The sequence below is a fragment of the Danio rerio genome, chromosome 8 (genome assembly GCF_052040795.2).
Source record: "Danio rerio strain M-AB ecotype USA chromosome 8, GRCz13ab, whole genome shotgun sequence".
Taxonomy (NCBI): Eukaryota; Metazoa; Chordata; class Actinopteri; order Cypriniformes; family Danionidae; genus Danio; species Danio rerio.
This window is the reverse complement of record NC_141028.1, coordinates 3,983,953-4,005,000: the sequence shown is the minus strand read 5'-3', so window position 1 is coordinate 4,005,000 and position 21,048 is coordinate 3,983,953. Positions and strand designations below refer to the sequence as shown.

At 34.5% G+C, this 21,048-nt stretch overlaps 1 protein-coding gene and 1 long non-coding RNA gene across 2 annotated transcripts in view; both read right to left on the bottom strand.

The window, feature by feature from the left end:
* The window catches only part of LOC147842508 (uncharacterized), an 8,145-nt gene extending 2,627 nt beyond the window's left edge, over positions 1-5,518 (bottom strand). The window contains exons 1-3 of the long non-coding RNA XR_015497433.1: positions 5,466-5,518; positions 4,704-4,737; positions 4,245-4,291 (exon numbers count right to left, since the gene is read on the bottom strand). This is a non-coding gene — a long non-coding RNA (uncharacterized LOC147842508). The remainder of the gene's footprint in view (positions 1-4,244; positions 4,292-4,703; positions 4,738-5,465) is intronic.
* Positions 1-20,676, bottom strand: part of eeig1a (estrogen-induced osteoclastogenesis regulator 1a) — a 97,024-nt gene extending 76,348 nt beyond the window's left edge. Inside the window, exons 1-2 of the mRNA XM_087264158.1 lie at positions 20,479-20,676; positions 20,067-20,331 (exon numbers count right to left, since the gene is read on the bottom strand). Coding sequence (XP_087120284.1) covers positions 20,067-20,212 — 146 coding nt within the window. The 5' untranslated portion in view covers positions 20,213-20,331; positions 20,479-20,676. The remainder of the gene's footprint in view (positions 1-20,066; positions 20,332-20,478) is intronic.
* Between the last annotated feature and the right edge of the window lie 372 nt (positions 20,677-21,048).

The window sequence follows — 21,048 nt, the reverse complement described above, 5'->3', positions numbered from 1 at the left end:
TGACTATTGGCTCAGCCCGGCCCGATAAAAGCCCTGGCTTGCACTAGCTCAACAGTGGAAATGTATGGAGCTAGATTTGTTTCTTTATTATTCAATCAAAAATATTTAGTTTTAAAGTAAAATTAAGTATGTTGTAATTAAAGAATTAAAGATTTCAAATAAAAAACATGTTTATTTAAAAAACTTATGTCAATGATAATAAAATATTTTGGATTGCAAAAATAAACACTTGTCCTATTATGCAGTTACCACAATTTTCATTGCATACTCATTAATTTTGCTCTCTTTTCTGCTGTCTTTTATTGCACATCTAGAATCTTTGCTTGCAGGTTGAAAGATTTTGTTTGTGAGTTGAAAAGTTTTGAACCCTTGAATGCCGGGGTTAAATTTGTGTCTTTATTACTCAAACAAACATATGAAGTTTGACCAAAACTAGGTAGAATGCAATTAAAAAATTAAAGATTTAAAATAATAAAAAAACATTTATTTAAAAAAATTCACACAGCAAAAAATAAACTATTGCCATGTTATGCGGTTACCACCAGATTAATGCATTGTGTGCTCATTTATTTTGCTTTCGGTTTTGTTTCATTTTTTGCGAATCTAAAATTTTTGCTTTTGAGTTGAAAAGTTTTGCGAGTTGAAAACTGCAGCTCAGTGGGCGGGATCTTCTGAAACACCTTATTCTATTAGTCATCTTGATTGAGGTCACCGGTTGGCCACGCCCATTACATTTTCGCGCGGTTGGAATGGACTGCCGTGCCTTCTGTGACAGGAGCGAGCTATGGCGAGCAGCAGGTCTTCTTCAAGGTAGGTTAACTGAAACTGTATAATAACTTGTGTATTACCATACATATTTCCCATCTAAATATGTTACGACTGCTAGTATTAAACTCTGTCTAGTCAGTGATATTTTTGAATTCTCTCGATAAACTAACATTAGCTGTCGGCCATCAGTACTGTACAGTTGTAAAGGGCAACGCAAGGCCAGCGTATTTTGGAAAATATACATTGATGTATTATTAAAGTCAGGCTTTTTGTCTGTAGATGATGGCCAGGTGTACAGTAGGTCTGCAAACAGACTGGGATACATTCTCGGCAACCCATTAATCTTCAGTTAGTTTCCAGACAAAAGCTACTGTCTCTTTAAACTGGAGCATCATATTTATTCTCCACTGTTAGAAAATGTAGTAACTCAGTGTATGTATATTTCATTACAAACGTGACAAATATTTTAGTATATTTCGTTTCGCATATAAATGTTAGTTCATACATTAGTTAACTTGAATTAATTATGAACAGGATATCTGTAAAGCAATAATTAATCTTTGTTAATGTTAACTAAACATATTAATGCATAAGTTAAAAAATGATGGTGAACGAGTTTGTTTAGCATAAACTTTGTTAACGTTAACTTAGTCATGTTCTATTGTATCTCCTTATATTAACAGCTTGATGTTATTAGCCAATGTTTATGGACAAATACAATAATGTATTTGTTCACTGACTAGATAACATAACTAAATAAACAGCATTTATTCAGTAATACTACATTTTTGTTAACGGAAACTTATACAAATAGTAATGTTACTTAATGCAGCAAATACTGAACAACTCACATTCTTCAACAGGCATGTCATTCATGTTTGTAGACTTTTTACTAACATGATTTATCTCTAGCAAAGCATTAGTTGAGGGAATTAGGAACATTGTTGTAAAATGTGCACTACTTCAACACGCTACATTTGTAAACTGACTTACCACTAACCCAACATTATAACTGATGTGTTACTAACATCTTTGGGTTTATTACAAAGCAGTAATTAATGATTTTACTGGAGATATATATATATATATATATATATATATATATATATCAGGAACAATTATGTTAGTAAAGAATTAACGTTGGAGAGGTGCACACTTCATAATAAGCTTTCTGATTTCCTTAAAAAATGCTCAGTTACTGAGTGATAAACCATGCTAGTAAAGAGTTTACAAATGTAAGTAACACAATATACAATGTTGAAGTCGTTTTGAAAAGTAACAGGGCAGTTTGCAGTTGATTTTCGCTATATAATTAATTTAGGCATTGTTGCAAATATTTGATCTTTAAAGGAACTGGTATAAATCAGTTGTAAAGTAAAAATGTATTTATAAAACAACAATACATAGACACGAGAGATATGTGGATTATAAATATTACATTAATCAGAACAATTTTCTCATCTGTTTCTTCAATTTATCCTTACAGGTTGATCACTCAGTCTTAGCGGGCGTAAAACATCTGCTTTGACTCCTCCGATGTCCACATCTGCGCTGACTCCACAGACGTTTACATCTGCACTGTCTTAAATCAACGAATCAACATCCACAATGATTCCACAGGCGTCTCCATCTGCATTGTCTACTTAGACATCAACATCTGCACTGACTGACCAGACATTTATTCACTAAACTCTTCAATCACCACCTGATGTGTGTTGAATTATTTTCTGGAATTGTGTCGGATTTGGACAATAGTAGATTTTGACTTTTTATAAGTGATTTTAAATATATTTTTTATACATTTATTGTTTCCCTTTCTGGAATTTATTTTGCATTGAAGAAATATAAATGTTTTATTTTATTTTATTAATTCAGCTAAAATATTTCCCAGCTGTAGCTTTTAATAACAAAAATACTGTTACATAAATGGTATAATACACTTTACTGCAGTATAGTAAAGCACTATAGCATGTGTCTGTATAAATTATATTTTTATGTGGAAGACATGTGTAGAAGATACATTTATTTAGTAGTGCATTTGCCAACATATACGTATTTTTATACGGTATACGGTTTAAGTAATAATACAGTAGTAGTAGGGATGTTAAAAAATGCCTGTCAGCTATAATTTAACATAAATCGTGGCAGCGACCTAAATCTACCTTTTAAAAATGAGTTTACAGTCCATCTCATGTATATATATATATATATATAACGTTTTCACGCGATTGTACTGGACTCCTTTAGTGACCAGAGCGAGCAACAGGTCTTCTTCAAGGTAAGTATAATAACTTGTATATTACCATCCACATTTTCCTAAACTCTGTCTAGTCAGTGATATTGATGAATACTCTCGATTGACTAACATTAGATGAAATATGTGCAAGATATATATATATATATATTAGAGATATAAGATATATATATATATATATATATAAAAATAAAACAATACATGTGTTCAAAAGTATGTGCACAGCTGAGACGTGCACAACTGTGTTCTCCATCGCATCTGCATCCAGATTATATTGGTGGACTTACAGCTAATCTGACTAGACAGAGTTTAATACTAGCAGTCGTAACATATTTAGATGGGAAATATGTATGGTAATACACAAGTTATTATACAGTTTCAGTTAACCTACCTTGAAGAAGACCTGCTGCTCGCCATAGCTCACTCCTGTCACAGAAGGCAAGGCAGTCCATTCCAACCGCGCGAAAATGTAATGGGCGTGGCCAACCGGTGACCTCAATCAAGATGACTACTAGAATAAGGTGTTTCAGAAGATCCCGCCCACTGAGCTGCAGTTTTCAACTCGCAAAACTTTTCAACTCAAAAGCAAAAATTTTAGATTCGCAAAAAATGAAACAAAACCGAAAGCAAAATAAATGAGCACACAATGCATTAATCTGGTGGTAACCGCATAACATGGCAATAGTTTATTTTTTGCTGTGTGAATTTTTTTAAATAAATGTTTTTTTATTATTTTAAATCTTTAATTTTTTAATTGCATTCTACCTAGTTTTGGTCAAACTTCATATGTTTGTTTGAGTAATAAAGACACAAATTTAACCCCGGCATTCAAGGGTTCAAAACTTTTCAACTCACAAACAAAATCTTTCAACCTGCAAGCAAAGATTCTAGATGTGCAATAAAAGACAGCAGAAAAGAGAGCAAAATTAATGAGTATGCAATGAAAATTGTGGTAACTGCATAATAGGACAAGTGTTTATTTTTGCAATCCAAAATATTTTATTATCATTGACATAAGTTTTTTAAATAAACATGTTTTTTATTTGAAATCTTTAATTCTTTAATTACAACATACTTAATTTTACTTTAAAACTAAATATTTTTGATTGAATAATAAAAAAACAAATCTAGCTCCATGGAAATGCGGCTAATGACTTGTGATGGCTTTGGAGAGTTTAGATGTTGAAAAATACAGTTCTATGAATCACTAGTGGCTGCTTACCTTTGTCTCTTCTTTAGCACAAGCTGTCACCTCATCCACTGCAAATTCTGTCACAGAAGACAGGAATGTTATTCAGGTTGACAATGAACAATGCCAATATGGCTGTTCATACTAAAGTAAAACATTCCTTTCAGTAAAACTTCAATACATTTTTGGTTTGTTTCCTTGTACTAGTTACAGTTCTAAAACCCTTAAAATAAATATCACTATAGGATAACAAATCCAGAAGACTTAGCAAAAGCCTTATCAACAACACACAGAACACTTAAAAAATAATGTCTATGTTTAGTTAACCATTAAAATAATGCACGATTATGCTGGATATTTCTTTTATTTAAAGGTTGTGCTCTAACAAAGTTAAACTCAGGTTAGTCTGGCTCAAAAAGTGGAGTATGATTCTTATATGTAAGGATTATTTTGAGTACTAGCTAACAGGACAATTCATGATCTTAACATTACCTGTGCATCCAGAGTATCTGTCACTTTTATCGTCCTGCAAGCACAAGTGTGATAATCAGTCAAACATCATGCTCTAACATTACCTTATACTGTCATTACAACTGCAATACTGTAGTATAATTTGACAATAATTAAATATTCAACACTGTGAAATAAGACTAGACATATTCATGACATTTGACTGAAAATTAGCATTTTTTTAATCTATAAAACTCCCTTATAAAACTAGAAATATTGTACTGAATTAATTTAAATTGTCTCTTGCATTACTGAAGAACAACATTCCTATTTTTGTGGATAAAGTAAATAGATTTTGCCTTGCCAGAGGCCTGCTGCACGTGCAGGCCGCTAACGTTAACAATAACAACAATGATCAAAACATCTTGGTAAAAATATGCAGCCTGGCAAGAACATGAATTCAAACAATATTTCAAAAGTAAACGAAGATTATACTTAAATGTAGCAAATACAGTAAACGTTTAATGTACAGTTAAATTGCAAAATCTCTTAGCAATTCCAGCGTTTGGCTTAAAACGCGATCGTAAGAATCTAACTTTAACGTTACAGTTAAAGTTACCCTAACTAATATTATTGTCAGTTTGATACATTAATCTGTACTTTCTGCAAAGCAGCTTCGAGATTATGCCGATTATCAAAAGCGCTTGAGACATAAAATAACGCGATTTTTATGATATAATATAGTTGCAAACAATACATAAACATTCGAATATATTGAAGTGATCGTACAAATCATAAACTTACCTGTCCTTCAGACATGTTGACGTCTTCGCGCCTTTACTCACAGCATCCTCTCTGACCCTGTCCTGCTGTTTTGCAGGTGTGTGTGTGTGGGGGGGAGGGGATGGTCGCGGTGGGGACGCAAAATCTCCGGTCACGTGTAATGTCACACTCCCGCGCTGCTTTAGCGCGGGTCGCCGACTGAACCGCAGTCTGGCGCATGCATATACAGCGGATGGCCTTCAGCAGCAATGCAGCACTGACAGCTCTAATGTGTCAGTCGAACTTTTACTGGAAATTATTCAGCTTATTACCCGAACATATTTGCTCTAACTAAATAAATGCATAATGGTTAAAGGGAATTTTAATAGCTTAACGAAAAAAAGTTAGGCTATAATTAAGATACAAAGAACCCCCTTATTATTAAATGCTGTATTCTGACAACATAAATAAATGGATCCCATTTACAACTTTTAAAGAATTCACAAAAAAAAATTCATTAACTATTACAAACACTTGTAATAAATAAAGGCATTCAATCCTGCTGTCAGGGTGTAAATAATACAACATGTGTTTTATTATGTTTCCATTCATTCATTCATGTTTAGTCCCTGATTGGGGTCGCCATAGCGGAATAAACTGCCATTATGTGTCCATTATGTTTTATTATAATACCAACATTTGGTAATTTAACATTTTGGACCACATAAATTTATTAGATGTGATGAATTGACCATGCACACCTACATACATCCATTACTTTATTATTAAAAGGGAATAAACTACTGTTTATTGCAACTTATCTGAACATCATTATCAAAACTCTTTAATATGTCCAGTCAATTTAATATGAGCATGTAATACCATCTAACTACATCTTTATGGTATTCTTTAAGGCAAACAGGCCTAAATACATGCAAGGCCCTTAAAATGGTTTGTTCATCTTCAACTACTGATACCAGCACATCACAGGCCTATCTAATAGAAAGTGTGGCTAAATGAAATGGTTTGTGGGAATATTCCTGAGCAGGTATAATAGCTTACGTGATGGTAGCTCCAGAGAGCCTCACAGCACCTACACTGCTCTTAAAGAGAGTCTAGCAGCAGAGCGAGTGAAGCAAGAGTGTGGAGGGGTTGTTGCTGGATCAGATACGTTTGTGGCCGGAAGTTAACGAATATGATTTATATTATCTATTAAATTACCCAATAAATAGTATTTCATTAATGTCTACAACCACCCTAACCGTCACAGTACTGTAAAAATATAAATTATTATTATACAGTGTCATAAAAAATGCTTCTGTATTGATGTGTATTTGCAGTTCCGGCCGGCCTTGTATCCTATCTACACTTTACTGTGTGGAGGGAGAGAGCTGACATCTAAAGATGGCCTCATACTGTAGGTCCATGAACCTGATTCTTCCTGCTAGTTTCAAATTATTTCAACACAACACCAGAAGTAACTGAAGTTGTTTACTGTTATTAATGTGTTATTTAAATGCACAGTTTACTTAGATACTTAGAAGTGATTGAAATGAAAGGTGTAAAACAGAACAGAAAGTGATTCAGAGCTGTTGTTCTCCTTGATGTCCTGAGAAACAGTCTGTATTAATTTTGAAGCTCATTAACGGCATCCTTAAAATAAAAGCAAACTATCTCTCTTTTCACACTTAGTTGTAATGTTCTAGACAAGGTCTGAAACCATGTCAGCACTTCTGTTGCTACTGCCTTCTCTTAAGCTAGATCCACCTTTAGGATGACATAAAAGTGTCTTCCATAATTTAATACTCCCATAATTCTTGAAAGAATATACAGAAATCCTTAACTTAGAAATAAAATGTTTTATGTATGTAAATCTACTGTACATGTAAATTCCCATAGACTATTGTGATAAAGAGACATTGTTCATTATTTCCAGGATTTATGTAACCCTTGTGAGGGTAAAAAACCATAACGATTTGGTCCCTGTAGACATTTAACATTTGGAATCACAGAAGTCAATGTGCTGCTATGTTTATGGCAGAAGCCCATCATTTCCAGGCACCTGATGTAAGAAGTACTGGCCCTCTTGAAGCAGATGCTATATCCATTGACAGCTCTGCTAAAAGGACTAAGCTAAAACTTGTGTACTGTGATGACCGGTCCTGCACTTTGGCCTTTTTGCTGCTCCTTGTGTAACGCAGACACTACAGCATGCTTGAATCAGCCATTGCCCCTATACTTGCTCATTCCCTATAGCAGCCCTGTCTTGATGCTGGAACAGGTTTTTAAACTTTATTCAGATCTATTTATTTCACATTGTTCACATGCTTAAACTTCACAAAGACAGATGTAGCCTACTGTAGCCGACCAATTCAACCTAACAGTAGGTCAAAACTTAATTTTTTGACCCATGTTTAATAGTAACATGGTTCAGCCGGGCCAGGTATATTTTGTTTATGTTCTGTGTTCTCGCATCATTCATTCTTCCAAGCTAACCTGGCTATAGGTCTCCATAAGGACACAAGTCTGTTCTCTGTGTTCTCATTTACAGTCAATAGTGATTTTCTCATTAAAGTCTGAAGGAAGAAATAAACCCTGTGTTTATTTTAATAAAATGTAGGCTAATCTAGGCAAAGCCAAACTTTAGTTTTTTAAATATAGATGCATACAGTAATACCATTGCATATGAACTGAGTATTACAATAAACCACACTAAAATATTTTAACCTTAACTGGTAATGTATTAATACAAGAGTGAAATACTGGCTATGCTCCTTTTGATTTATTTATCAATAATGGATATTTATATCCTGAACACATAATGGATATTTGGAATCTGTTGTTAGATCTACAATAAATTGCATAAAGAGCATAATTTTTTAACATATCTAATATATTCTAATCAGTTAATGCCTTGTAATGTATTGTATTAAATAGTTTTTATGCTGGTCAATCAACAGTTAATGTAATAATTGAAGACAAGTAAGGGGGCGCTATAGAGTGGAGACAAAGTGACACACTTTTCCAGAACAATGACGTGGTGGGGACTGCAATATTCTGTGTGACCCCCAGGGGCGCATAGATACACAGTCACACAGAATATTCTCTTGAAAATGATCCCCAAGAGGACATTAGAGAAAATGCATGGGGTGTGTCCTAACACTATTTGGGAGGGGCTAGTGAGGCTTTGCCCGTGGGGACCTCAATTTAGGTCCCCACGGTGACATGAGTCCCCATGAGGCTGTGTGCAGTCAGGTTTAAGTCCCCACCGGGATATAAAAACAAGAACACACACACACACACACACACACACACACACACACACACATATATATATATATATATATATATATATTATTATTTTTTTGCTTGTTAGTTTGATTAGTGTTGACTTCAAATGCAATAAATATTTTTATATAATACTTGTAGTAACGGTGCTCATAATTGGTGGGTGTGACTAAATTTTGGCTGATGCACCTACATTTTTAAAGTTAGAAGCACCGGTGCTACCAAGCAAAAAGGTTAATTTCGAGCCCTGAATATGGTTCATCTTTGAAGTGCTGTAATCATGAGTACCTGTAAACTGCAGTGGCTCATTTGTCTAAAGCTTAAACGGTTTGTACGTTCTGACAGGGTTCAGAGTGAATGCTGGGTAAAAACATAGGTCTCACAAATGAGAGAAAAACTGCACTTGTGGCAAAAGCCTAGCAGTGTGGCCGATATCACACACCCAGTGGTTTGAGCTTTTTATGGTTAACCTTTCCAGTAAGGCGGCACTACTGAGTAAAGATAAAACAGCAGATGCAACTTTGAAAATTCCTTAAAAGGATAGTTCAAAAAAAGGTAAATTTCTGGAATATGCATGATGAAAAAAGTAATGTTGGGATGCAAATTAAATAAAGCACTTTTAACCATAACTTTTAGGTAAAATATTACATTTTGCACTATTTCTTTAAAGAAATTAACTGTTTACTCATCCAGAGGTCAATTTAAAATCATTTTGACAATGACATTTTTACATTTGGTTGGACACACCGCACAGAACCTGATGATTACAACTTACAGTACATTACAATTTTCAGAGCTTTGCTTTCATAACCGCTATAAATATCAGCTGTTATAGTGTTTTGGTGAATGTACGAAATTAGTAACCCATCTAAATCCATGCTGTCTCTGCGCTCATGCGGGCGTATGAGGAGTGAGACCGTGATGCTTTTAATTTAACGACAGGCCAAACCCTCCTAATTATGAGGCTGGTTAACGATCGGCCACTCAACATGAAACTTCTATTCGTGGGAAATGCTGCATTTCTACAAATAGCAATCTGCATTTATGTGTCTGGGGGGTATTTTAACAAATGTTTGAGTCATTTCAAAATAGGTCCCGACACTATTTAAAGAATGGCATCGTGAAAACAGCAATCGTCTTGTTCTTTGAAATGTAGTTGATGCTATCATGGAAACAAAAGATGGAAAATACATCAAATTTTAAGGCAGAGAAAAATTCCAGAAATATATCTCCATGAATATACAATTAAAAGCAAGTTTATTGTAATCAGCAGCCGAAATTAATTCCCTGAACCAGCTCAAACTCAATTCGCTCTACTGTTTACAAATGACATTTTTCATGTATTAAATCAAATGTTTTTGTAACCATACGGGGAATCCTGTCAGTACATATGAATGTTTGTTGCAGCTTAATGAAAACAGAATAATTTAATTGATATTTTAATTGTTAAAAATGTAAGAGATGTGTATTTTCCATTAAGGTCTCATTACATTTTGTATTGTCTGATTACAAAAGTACTGTCATTAGTAACAATTTTTGTTTTGTTTTGTTTTATTATTATTATTATTTTTTAAATCATTCAGAATAATAAATGCTTCGTTGATTTGTTGTGAATAAAAATAGGTTTATTCTATCAAATGTTACTTTCTTCACTCTTCTGAAGGTAAAACATATTCATAGTGTCATTTGTAAAAAATAATAAAAACCAACACGGACACTGAAAACGTATACAAACATATACACTCGTATACATTTCTGGAGAGCATGAATTACATAGCCAGAGCTACGCAAGGCTGAATTTCATTTTTAAAACGAATGCTACAGGGCCGTTGGACGTCGTCGCCCGCTTCTGTTCCTTTTCGCGCAAAGCTGACCGTTTTAGTCCATATGGATGGCTTTTCCACTGTTAACAGTTTGCCCAGTAGCTCGCCGTGTATATCGGCGTACTTGGGAGGTGGAGCGAAGGTGAGCGTGACGACGAGGTTCTAGTCTGGCGAAGACCGATTTGAGAGATCAGATATTTTTTTAAATGCAAAAAATAAAATAAACAAGTAAATAACAGGGTGAGAACATGGTAAGATCTGAAAACGTGGTAAAAATCAGGCGGCTGCGAGGGCTTTTCTTTTTTTCTGGATTGCTTTTGAAAACACTGTCGGTTGGGTTTATGGAAAAGAGTGGGTGGGGGAAGTCAATCGGTAGGTCAGTTAGTCAGTCGACAGCGGCCACTGGTAAAATTCTGTCTATACATACTAATGTTTGTTGCAACTTAATGAAAACAGAATAATTTAATTGATATTTTAATTGCAAAAAAATGTGAGAGACATATGTATTTTCCATTAAGGTCTCATTACATTTTGTATTGTCTGATTACAAAAGTATTGTCATTTGCAACAATTTTTGTTTTGTTTTATTTGATTATTTTTCAAAAAAATCAGTGAGATTGATAAATGCTTCGTTGATTTGTTGTGAATAAAAAAATAGGTTTATTCTACCAAATATTACTTTCTTAACTCTTCTGAAGGTAAAACATATTCATAGTGTCATTTATGAAAATGAATAAAAAACAACACAGACACTGTGAAAACGTACACTTGTATACAGTTCAGGAGAGCGCGAATTACAAAGCCAGGGCTACACAAGGCTGCATTTAATTTTTAAAAAGAATACTACAAGGCCGTATGATGTCACCGCCAGCTTCTGCTCCTTTTCACGCAACCATCTGACCGTTTACCTCCATGTGGAAGGTTTTTCCACTGTTACCAGTTTGCCCAGTAGCTCACAGCGTATGTCGGCAAACTTGGGAGGTGACCGGAGTTGACTGCGACAAAGAGGTTACATCCAGCAAAGAACGGTTCGAGAGATCAGATAAAAAAAAAAAAAAAATGCAAAAAATAAAATAAACAAGTAAATAACAGAGTGAGAAGGTGGTAAAAACTGAAAATGTGGTAAAAATATTTCCGGATTGCTTTTGAAAAAACTGTCGGTTGGGGTTATGGATAAGAGTGGGTAGGGGAAGTCAATTAGTCGGATGGTCAGTCAGTCAGTCAGTCGACAGCGGCCACTGGTGGATTTACATGAGAGGAGCAGGCACGAATGGTACTCGTGAGAGAAATTTGAGATATGAAAAAGCATAAACAGCGACCTCTGGTGGATTCAAGACAAAACGTACCCCCTAGGATGTATAGTTGAAGTCAGAATTATTAGCCCCCTTTTGATTTTTAATATTTCCCAAATGATGTTTAACAGAGCAAGGAAATGTTCACAGTATGTCTAATAATGTTTTTTTAAGTCTTATTTGTTTTATTTCGGCTAGAATAAAAGCAGTTTTACATTTTTTTAAAAAACAATTTTGGGACAAAATTATTAGCCCCTTTAAGCTCATTTTTTTTTCGATAATCTACAGAACAAACCATCGTTATACAATAACTTGCCTAATTACCCTAACCTGCCTAGTTCACCTTATTAACCTAGTTAAGCCTTTAAATGTCACTTTAAACTATACAGATGTGTCTTGAAAAATATCAAGTAAAATATTATTTACTGTCTTCATTCATTCAATCATTTTCTTGTCGGCTTAGTCCCTTTATTAATCCGGGGTCGCCACAGCGGAATGAACCGCCAACTTATGCAGCAAGTTTTTACGCAGAGGATGCCCTTCCTACTGTCATCATGACAAATATAAAATAAATCAGTTATTAGAAATGGGTTTCTAAAACTATTACGCTTAGAAATGTGCTGAAACAATATTCCCTCCATTAAACAGAAATTTGAGAAAAAAAATAAACAGGGGCGCTAATAAGTCAGGGAGACTAATAATTCTAACTTCAACTGTATATCGCTTTCTTCAGAAATGTATACAGGCGTATAGACCTAAGTGTCGTCCATAATGAAACACTGTTTTTTTACTAAGTGCAAATTCAAACCGTTTCCTTGATGACGTTTGACGGTTGCCAAATTAGTGAAATAAATGACCAAACTACCAAATAATACCTGTCATGAGTATAACCGCATTCACCGTCGGGAGGTGCTATAATCACTCTTGTAGGAGAATCATGTTCTTACAATCTAAAATAAATTAAGTTATCCAACATGTGTGCCCGATAGCTCCGCCCCTTCTGCTATGTGGGCAAAGCTGTGGTCGTTGAGTGCGTGAAGTGTCCATCATTACACACTTCACTTTATCGGTTGAATGAGTGCATCATCCGAGTAATTAAAGTGCACTTACCATTTATAGAGTTTTCAGTGTAAATGCACTACTTAAACCATTTATACTACAAAATGGCGTAGAATAGTGCACAAGTATGCAATTTGGGACGCACCTCTTGGGTTAAAAATAACATGCCTGACAATATGGCAGTTTTTTCAATCCAATTATATTCATCTTTATTTCTGTACCGCTTTTTACCATGTCGTGTCCAAGCAGCTTAATATAAACAAATTTTTTATTATTATTATTTTATGCCACAATTCAGCTGTTTAAAGACTCAAACAAAAAAAAAATGTTTTACCTAAATAAGGAAATTAGTTTTTTTGGTCAGGCAGCAGGAAACAGCTGCTCTCATTGCTCCTGTTTTTCTCTCTCTCTGATGTTCCTGTCATGTGTCTGAGAACTTGTGAATCCAAACACCTCATTAATCCACAAACGTCCTGCAAAACATGCCACTTTCCCTTTGTGGTGTTTCTGTTAGCATTTCAATAGCATCCTCAAAATCCAGACATGCACACGGCTGGATGATAAACATATTAGAGTATAATCAGTGGACTTCCTCTCACTGCGGTTCACTGACGTCTCTGTCCATCTACCGTCTGCCATTTGACTTCCCCCTGCCAACAAAACCACTGAAACAAAAGCAGGTTGTAGTGTGTTTGTGTTTGAAAGGTGTGAAATAGGAGAATGTGTGTTTGGTCTAAATGACAATGTTAAAAACACGACGTAAAAAAATATACTATATCTTTAAGAACTATGCAAGCAACAATACAGCAGATCAGTCAATCAAAACAAAATTAAATCTACTTTATTATGCAGGGCTCGAAATTGCGACCATTTTGGTCGCATATGCGCCCGAAAATTAATCTATGCGACCTCATAATATATCTGGGAGCATTAGTGCGACTGCAGATAATGGTTGTAGTGCAACCTGCTTTGGTTTTTTGTAAAAACGTGCTGAATCGCTCTTCCCTGCCGCTATATTGGTTCATATTAGCTGTCAATCACTCAAGGTATTCCGCTGTCAGATGACAGGGAAGGAGCTTTTATGAACACGGGAAATACAAACGGCTGAAGAGTAAAAACTTAAAGCACACAGGTTTGCAAACCCCACCTAAAGTTGAGGCGCAGATGAGAGCGATCATGACACGTCACGTGGTGAATAATGATCCGCCAGCTGAGATCAATCGAGTACGCGCTTCTTGGAGAAGGTGCCCGAATCTCATGCGTTGCATTCACTGCGTGTTCAGCGCAAATGTCCGCTAAAAGTCAAATCTAATACTGTACATATAATCGCCAAAGAAGCTCGCCTTTACTAAGTTTACACTGAAACTGCGGCTCATAACAAAGACCAGTATTGCGCCGATGGTTAGCGCAAGAATCCTGCTCTGCCTGCTCATAAATTGGGTCGGCTGACTCGCCTGCTTTTCCACAAACACAGAAAAATGAAGATCAGCTCAGACTGAACCTTTAAATTGACACAAACTGAAACCAAAACTTTTAAAGAGTGATAGAAGTGAGACTTTACTTACTTTCTTTTGTCTATTCTTGTTTGAGGTGTATATTATTTTTTTATTTATTTACTGATGACTGCTTTGCAGCTTTCATCATTGAATTGAATGATTTATTATAATCTTTTGTTTGTTTTGTAGCAGAAATATTATTTATTAAATTGACATGCATATAAAAACAATAGTGCAAAATAAATATTTCTTACTGCAATGCTTCATTTTTGTTTGATGCAAACTATACAATTATTTTTCATAAAGTAACTGACATTTTATAGCAGATAACCTGCATTCATGCACATTCAAGGCAGTATCATAATGAGAAATGGAATTCATTGTTACTATTATTGTCATTTTCATCATCATTAATATTCTATGGCCTAATTATTAGACATTCATTTTGGAATTATTGCACACAAATATCAATGTCTTCGCAGCATTAGTTAGATAGTTGTTTCTGGTTTTTGTCAGTCAGTCAGTAATGTTGTTTTAAAATACAATAAATCCCTTAAAAACAATTTGCAGCGGTGCTCAATCATTTTTGGTGGGTGCTCCTAAATTTTTTCTGGTGCTCCTAAATATTTGAAGTTGGGAGCACCGGTGCTACCAAGTAAAAAAGTTAATTTCGAGCCCTGTTATGTTTGTGGACTTAATTATATAATTAAAGATTTAATGAAGTTCTGTTTATTATTATTGTTATTATTATTAGCAATATTTATTGAACACAGAGTCATTTTGTCATGATTATTTTTGATGATAAAAATGATCCAAAGATCAGAAATGATCTGAAGAAAAAGCTTTTAGAACAGTATATGCAGGGCTGCTCGATTATGGGGAAAATCATAATCACGATTATTTTTGACATAATTGTAATCACGATTATTCAAAACGATTATCAGTTGAAGTCAAAATTATTTGCCCTTCTGTGAATTTATTTTTATATGCAAATATTTCCCAAATTATGTTTAACAGAGCAATTTTTTTTACAGTATTTCCTATAATATTTATTCTTCTGGAGAAAGGCTCATTTGTTTTATTTCAGCTAGAAAAAAATCTGGTTTAAATTTTTTGAAACTTATTTTAATAGCTCAATATTATTAGCCCCCTTAAGCAATATATATTTTTGATTGTCTACAGAAGAAACTACTGTTACATAATGACTTGACTATTTACTCTAATTAGGGCTTTAAATGTCACTATAAGCTGAATACTAGTATCTTGAAAAATATCTAGTAAAGATAAAAGAAATCAGTTATTAGAAATGAGTTATTAAATCTGTTATGTTTAAACTGGGCTTTAAGCATCTTCACTGTAAGAAAAAAACTTTAACTACAAAAGTCCTTCAGTCAAGAGCAGTGAGTGGATTTTGTCCTTTTGTTGTTTGATTAATAATAAAAACAGCAGCAGGAATATCGCACTCTGTCACTTTAAGAATAGTGCGGTTCCGATATGGTTTATCTTTCACGTGTCTTTTGATTCTCAACTTGTTTGTTTATTACACAAATGAGGATTAATATAAATAATCACTAAACAGTGTGCCTGTATTTGACCATTAAAGTGCTCGCATTAAGATGCCGTTAGATGTGCGTGTGCTCTGCTGTCCGAGGCTAAGCGCGGTGCGCACGCACACACACACACAAACACAGACACACAAACACAGACACACACCCACACACACAAACACACACACACAAACACACACACACACAACCTGTCCGAGGCTAAGCTCAGCGCGCACACACACAACAACATGTGCTCTTTCGCGCTTTAAAAATATGAATGATGCGCATCCCATGCTGCAAAAGTTGCATTACAGCACATGCTTTTAGTCACTTTCACGTGGAACTGGAAAGGAGGCAGTATATGATGGAATAATCGTTTATCTCAATTAATGGTTTTTCATAATCGTTAGAAGCCGAAATCGAAATCGGATTTTCGATTAATTGCACAGCCCTAAGTATATGCTTTTTTTTGTGAAAATATTATAGAAAGTAATACTTTTATTTAGAAAAGAGGCTTTGAGTCCTGTTTTAAAATACAGAAATTCAGGGTTAAAGTGCACAGGATGTTTATGGATGCTGCTTTTCGTTTCGCCACTGAATACTGGGAGACCTGTTCAAGTTGGGGTCTGGTCTAGTACGGAATTGGGGAAGGTGGCAGCTGTCAGTGTTTGCACAGGGTGGGCCATTTATATGGATACACCTTAATAAAATGGGAATGGTTGGTGATATTATTGTCCTGTATGTGGCACATTAGCATATGTGAGGGGGCAAACTTCTCAAGATGGGTGGTGACCATGGTGGTCATTTTGAAGTCGGCCATCTTGAATCCAACTTTTGTTGGTCATTTGACACATTCAACTTATTGGGAATTTCCCAAGAAAAACAATGATGTGCTTGGTTTTAGTGTAACTTTCATCTTTTATGAGTTATTTACAAGTTTCTGACCACTTATAAAATGTGTTCAATGTGCTGCCCATTTTGTTGGATTGTCAATGCAAACCTCTTCTCCCACTCTTCACACACTGATAGCAACACTACAGGAGAAATGCCAGCACAGGCTTCCAGTATTCGTAGTTTCTGGTGCTGCACATCTTGTATCTTCATACCAAAAATCCTGATCAGAGCATCCCTATTTTTACCATTTGTACTGTACTTTGGATCAAACAAATGCAGGATTGGTTAGCAGAAGATGTGTCTTTAATAATACTTTTTTTTAAATTGTAAAATACAGTTCTAAAACTTTGGAGCGGTAGTGTATCTGTACCATATTAATGCAAAAATCCACCTCATAATAATCTGACTCTAAACACTAAACTCCAGCAGAGAGAATTTACAAACACTGACAGTGATCCTGGAGCACATAAGTGGAAAAAACTACTGTATAAAACAACTCAGTGAATCTTTCCTGTTGTGCAGAGACACCAGAAAGCCTGAAAAACAACCAAGCTTTCAGTATATCACACTTGAAAAAAGGTTTTATTATGCATACTTCAAGACTGACTTTACAACTGCACTTTACTAGTGCATTTACAGGACAAATAAAGCTTCAGTAATGTGAGAGACCAGGTTGAAATAAGTCACAAGTTACACTAAGAACAACCATAAAATGCAATATCTAGATTATGCATGAAACTGCACTTTAAAGAAAATAATAAAATTGCATTTACAATACAAGCCGAGCTCATAATGACGATAAAGAAAGGTTAAAAGTGGGAAAAACAGACAGACTTTATACTGCAAAAAATACAATTGAACAGACAGCGCATCTGGAAATGATCTTCACTTCCCTCTGATCACATGTCATGATCAACAACCTCACACAGCCGTTTCAAAGCAGCAGATCAGAAACATTCAAGGATCTTTATAGGAAAGTGATTTAAACAACCTGCTTTAGTACTGAACACTATGAGTAACTGCACGGATATAAAGCATTCCTAAAATCATGAATAAAGCATCTAATTAATCCTTAGCAACTAGCCGGAATATCCTAGCAACCTCATAGCCGAATGCAAATAATACTCAGAAAGTCTTAGCAACTGACATTGGCAACCGAACCAACCCTTCAGAACTGCTAGAACTAAAATAATGATCAAATTAATTTAAATGTAGAATATTTTTAATCTCACAGCACGTGTATATAGCCAGAAGGTGCTTATTTATTACAGTATAGTGGATTATAATGGAAAAATAAATCTGAAACTACAGAAAATCTTTAAAGAAAAAGATTTAATTTCAAGTTAAAAATAAAAATAAAATGTGATCATATATATCAAAAATATGAAGAAATTTGAAAAAAATACTATAACGTTGATTTAATAAACATCTAAATAAGTAAAAAGCAATAAAATGACAAGATGTTACAAAGTTTCTAAAATATGAACGTGTAAAATACAAATAAACCACTTAAAAATACTAAAGCACTTTAGTATCTACTAAAGTAACACCACAAGAGGGTTATGCTTAACTCAAAGCAACAAGTGATATAATTTGCACAATTAAAAAAATATGTTTGTGTTGATATAGTGATACAAGGCATCAGGTGGCAATACCCCAGTACTGAAACTGAAAACCAAACCAAACCATGATATTCATGCAGAAAACACTAATGCTTTTCAGAACTTTTGCAAGCTCACAAACTTATTAAAATACAACAAAGAGTAAGGTATGATAATCAATCTGATTATATTTAAATTATTTCTTCCTGCCAAGTAATTAGTGCCTGTGAACCCTTTTATTTTAAACATTTTATCAACCATATTAGCAACCAAAGACAAAGTACAAGATTACTCGCTGTCAACTAAATAGTGCCTGTAAACCCACTTATTTTAAACAGTTTAGCAACCATACTAGCAACCAAAGACAATCAAAGCGCAAGATTATTCACTGTCAGCTAAATATTCCCTGTAAACACATTTTTTAAAACATTTTAGCAACCACACTAGCAACCAAAGACAATCAAAGTACAAGATTATTCACTGTCAATTAAATAGTGCCTGTAAACCCATTTTAGCAACCAAAGACAATCAAAGTACAAGATTATTCACTGACAACTAAATATTGCCTGTAAACCCATTTATTTTAAACATTTTAGCAACCACACTAGCAACCAAAGACAATCAAAGTACAACATTATTCACTGTCAGCTAAATATTGCTTGTAAACCCATTTATTTTAAGCATTTTAACAACCTTATTAGCAACCAAAGACAATCAAAGTACAAGATTATTCACTGTCAATTAAATAGTGCCTGTAAACCCATATTAGCAACCAAAGACAATCAAAGTACAACATTATTCACTGTCAGCTAAATATTGCCTGTAAACCCATTTATTTTAAACATTTTAGCAACCATATTAGCAACCAAAGACAATCAAAGTAAAACATTATTCACTGTCAATTAAATATTGCTTGTAAACCCATTTATTTTAAGCATTTTAACAACCTTGTTAGCAACCAAAGACAATCAAAGTACAAGATTATTTACTGACAACTAAATAATGCCTGTAAACCAATTCATTTTAAACATTTTAACAACCTTATTAGCAACCAAAGACAATCAAAGCACAAGATTATTCACTGACAATTAAATATTGCCTGTAAACCCATTTATTTTAAACATTTTAGCAACCATATTAGCAACCAAAGACAATCAAATTACAACATTATGCACTGACAACTAATTGTAGCCTGTAAACCCATTTATTTTAAACATTTTAACAACCATATTAGCAACCAAAGACAATCAAAGTACAACATTATGCACTGACAACTAAATATTGCCTGTAAACCCATTTATTTTAAACATTTTAGCAACCAAAGACAATCAAAGTAAAACATTATTCCCTCACAACTAAATAATGCCTGTAAACCCATTTTAGCAACCAAAGACAAAGTACAACATTGCTCACAGTCAATTAAATAGTGCCAAATTATAGTTTTGAAGTCAAACTTGCATATTATTTCAGGCCGAATAATCAAAGTATACCATGGTAATCAATATGGTGACCTTGTCACAAGTTGTCACTGAACAAATGTGTGAATATAAACCAACTTTATCTCAATCACTGATCGTAGCCCGTTTAATTAACCACGACTAATTTCATATTCGCCCTTAAGGATGATGAAGATGATGTTTTACCTGGATGATGAAGCAGTGAAGTCTCCTCCATCCAGCAATCTGATTTTGCAGAACAAAACTCCATTGACGAAGGGAACCGCTGTCAGCTCCTCCAGAGTAACATGAGTCTGAAACTTAAACTTCTTCTTCTTCACTAAAAACGCCATAAAGTCGAGCGGGAAAATGTTTAAATTCTCCACAAAAAATCTGCCGTTAAACTGTAACTGTAGGATGAAAAAAGGGTTTAATCAGGCAACGGAAACTCTCTGTGTGGAATCATCTTGACCTGCAAATAAAACACACATATGAAAACAGATAAGCGGGTTAACAAATTGATAAACCACAACTTTAAATGCATCATTTATGAACTTCAATGTAATAAAGGTGGTTGTTTCTTTGTGGAGTTCTTGTCAGGTCAGTTGAGTTCACTCACCCGCTAACGTTAACAGATGAACGCTTCGGTTTTCCTGGCTAAAACTCGAGCAGATCCAAAATAATCAGGGTTTTGACTCAATAGTGGGGACGTGTGGACTCATTTCCTTCAGTGTTTCTGCCTGGCCCGTGTCTGCCGTGTTTCTGGATGTGATTTTTGTCTTCAGCTCAGTTCACTGAAGGGCTGTTCAGTGTTACTGAAGGGATTAGGAAGCCCCGCCCCCTCCTTTTCGCTCTTTCGCTCTCTCTCTCTCTCTCTCTCCCTCTCTCTCACACACAAACACACACATACACACGAACTCATTCATTTTCTTGTCAGCTTATTATAAATTATTATTATTAATAATTATTATTATTTTTATTACATTTATAAGTAATAATTGAATAGTAATACATTTAAAAATGTTTGACTAATATGGTAAGGTATAGACAAGCAAAGCACTTTGAGTTCTGAATGAGCCAAATAGGCTCGACACGCCTGTTTCCTGTAGTACAGTGTATTAAATAAATATATAATTAAATAATATTATTAATTAAATGTTTCCATGTATTAAATAAATAAAACTGCCAC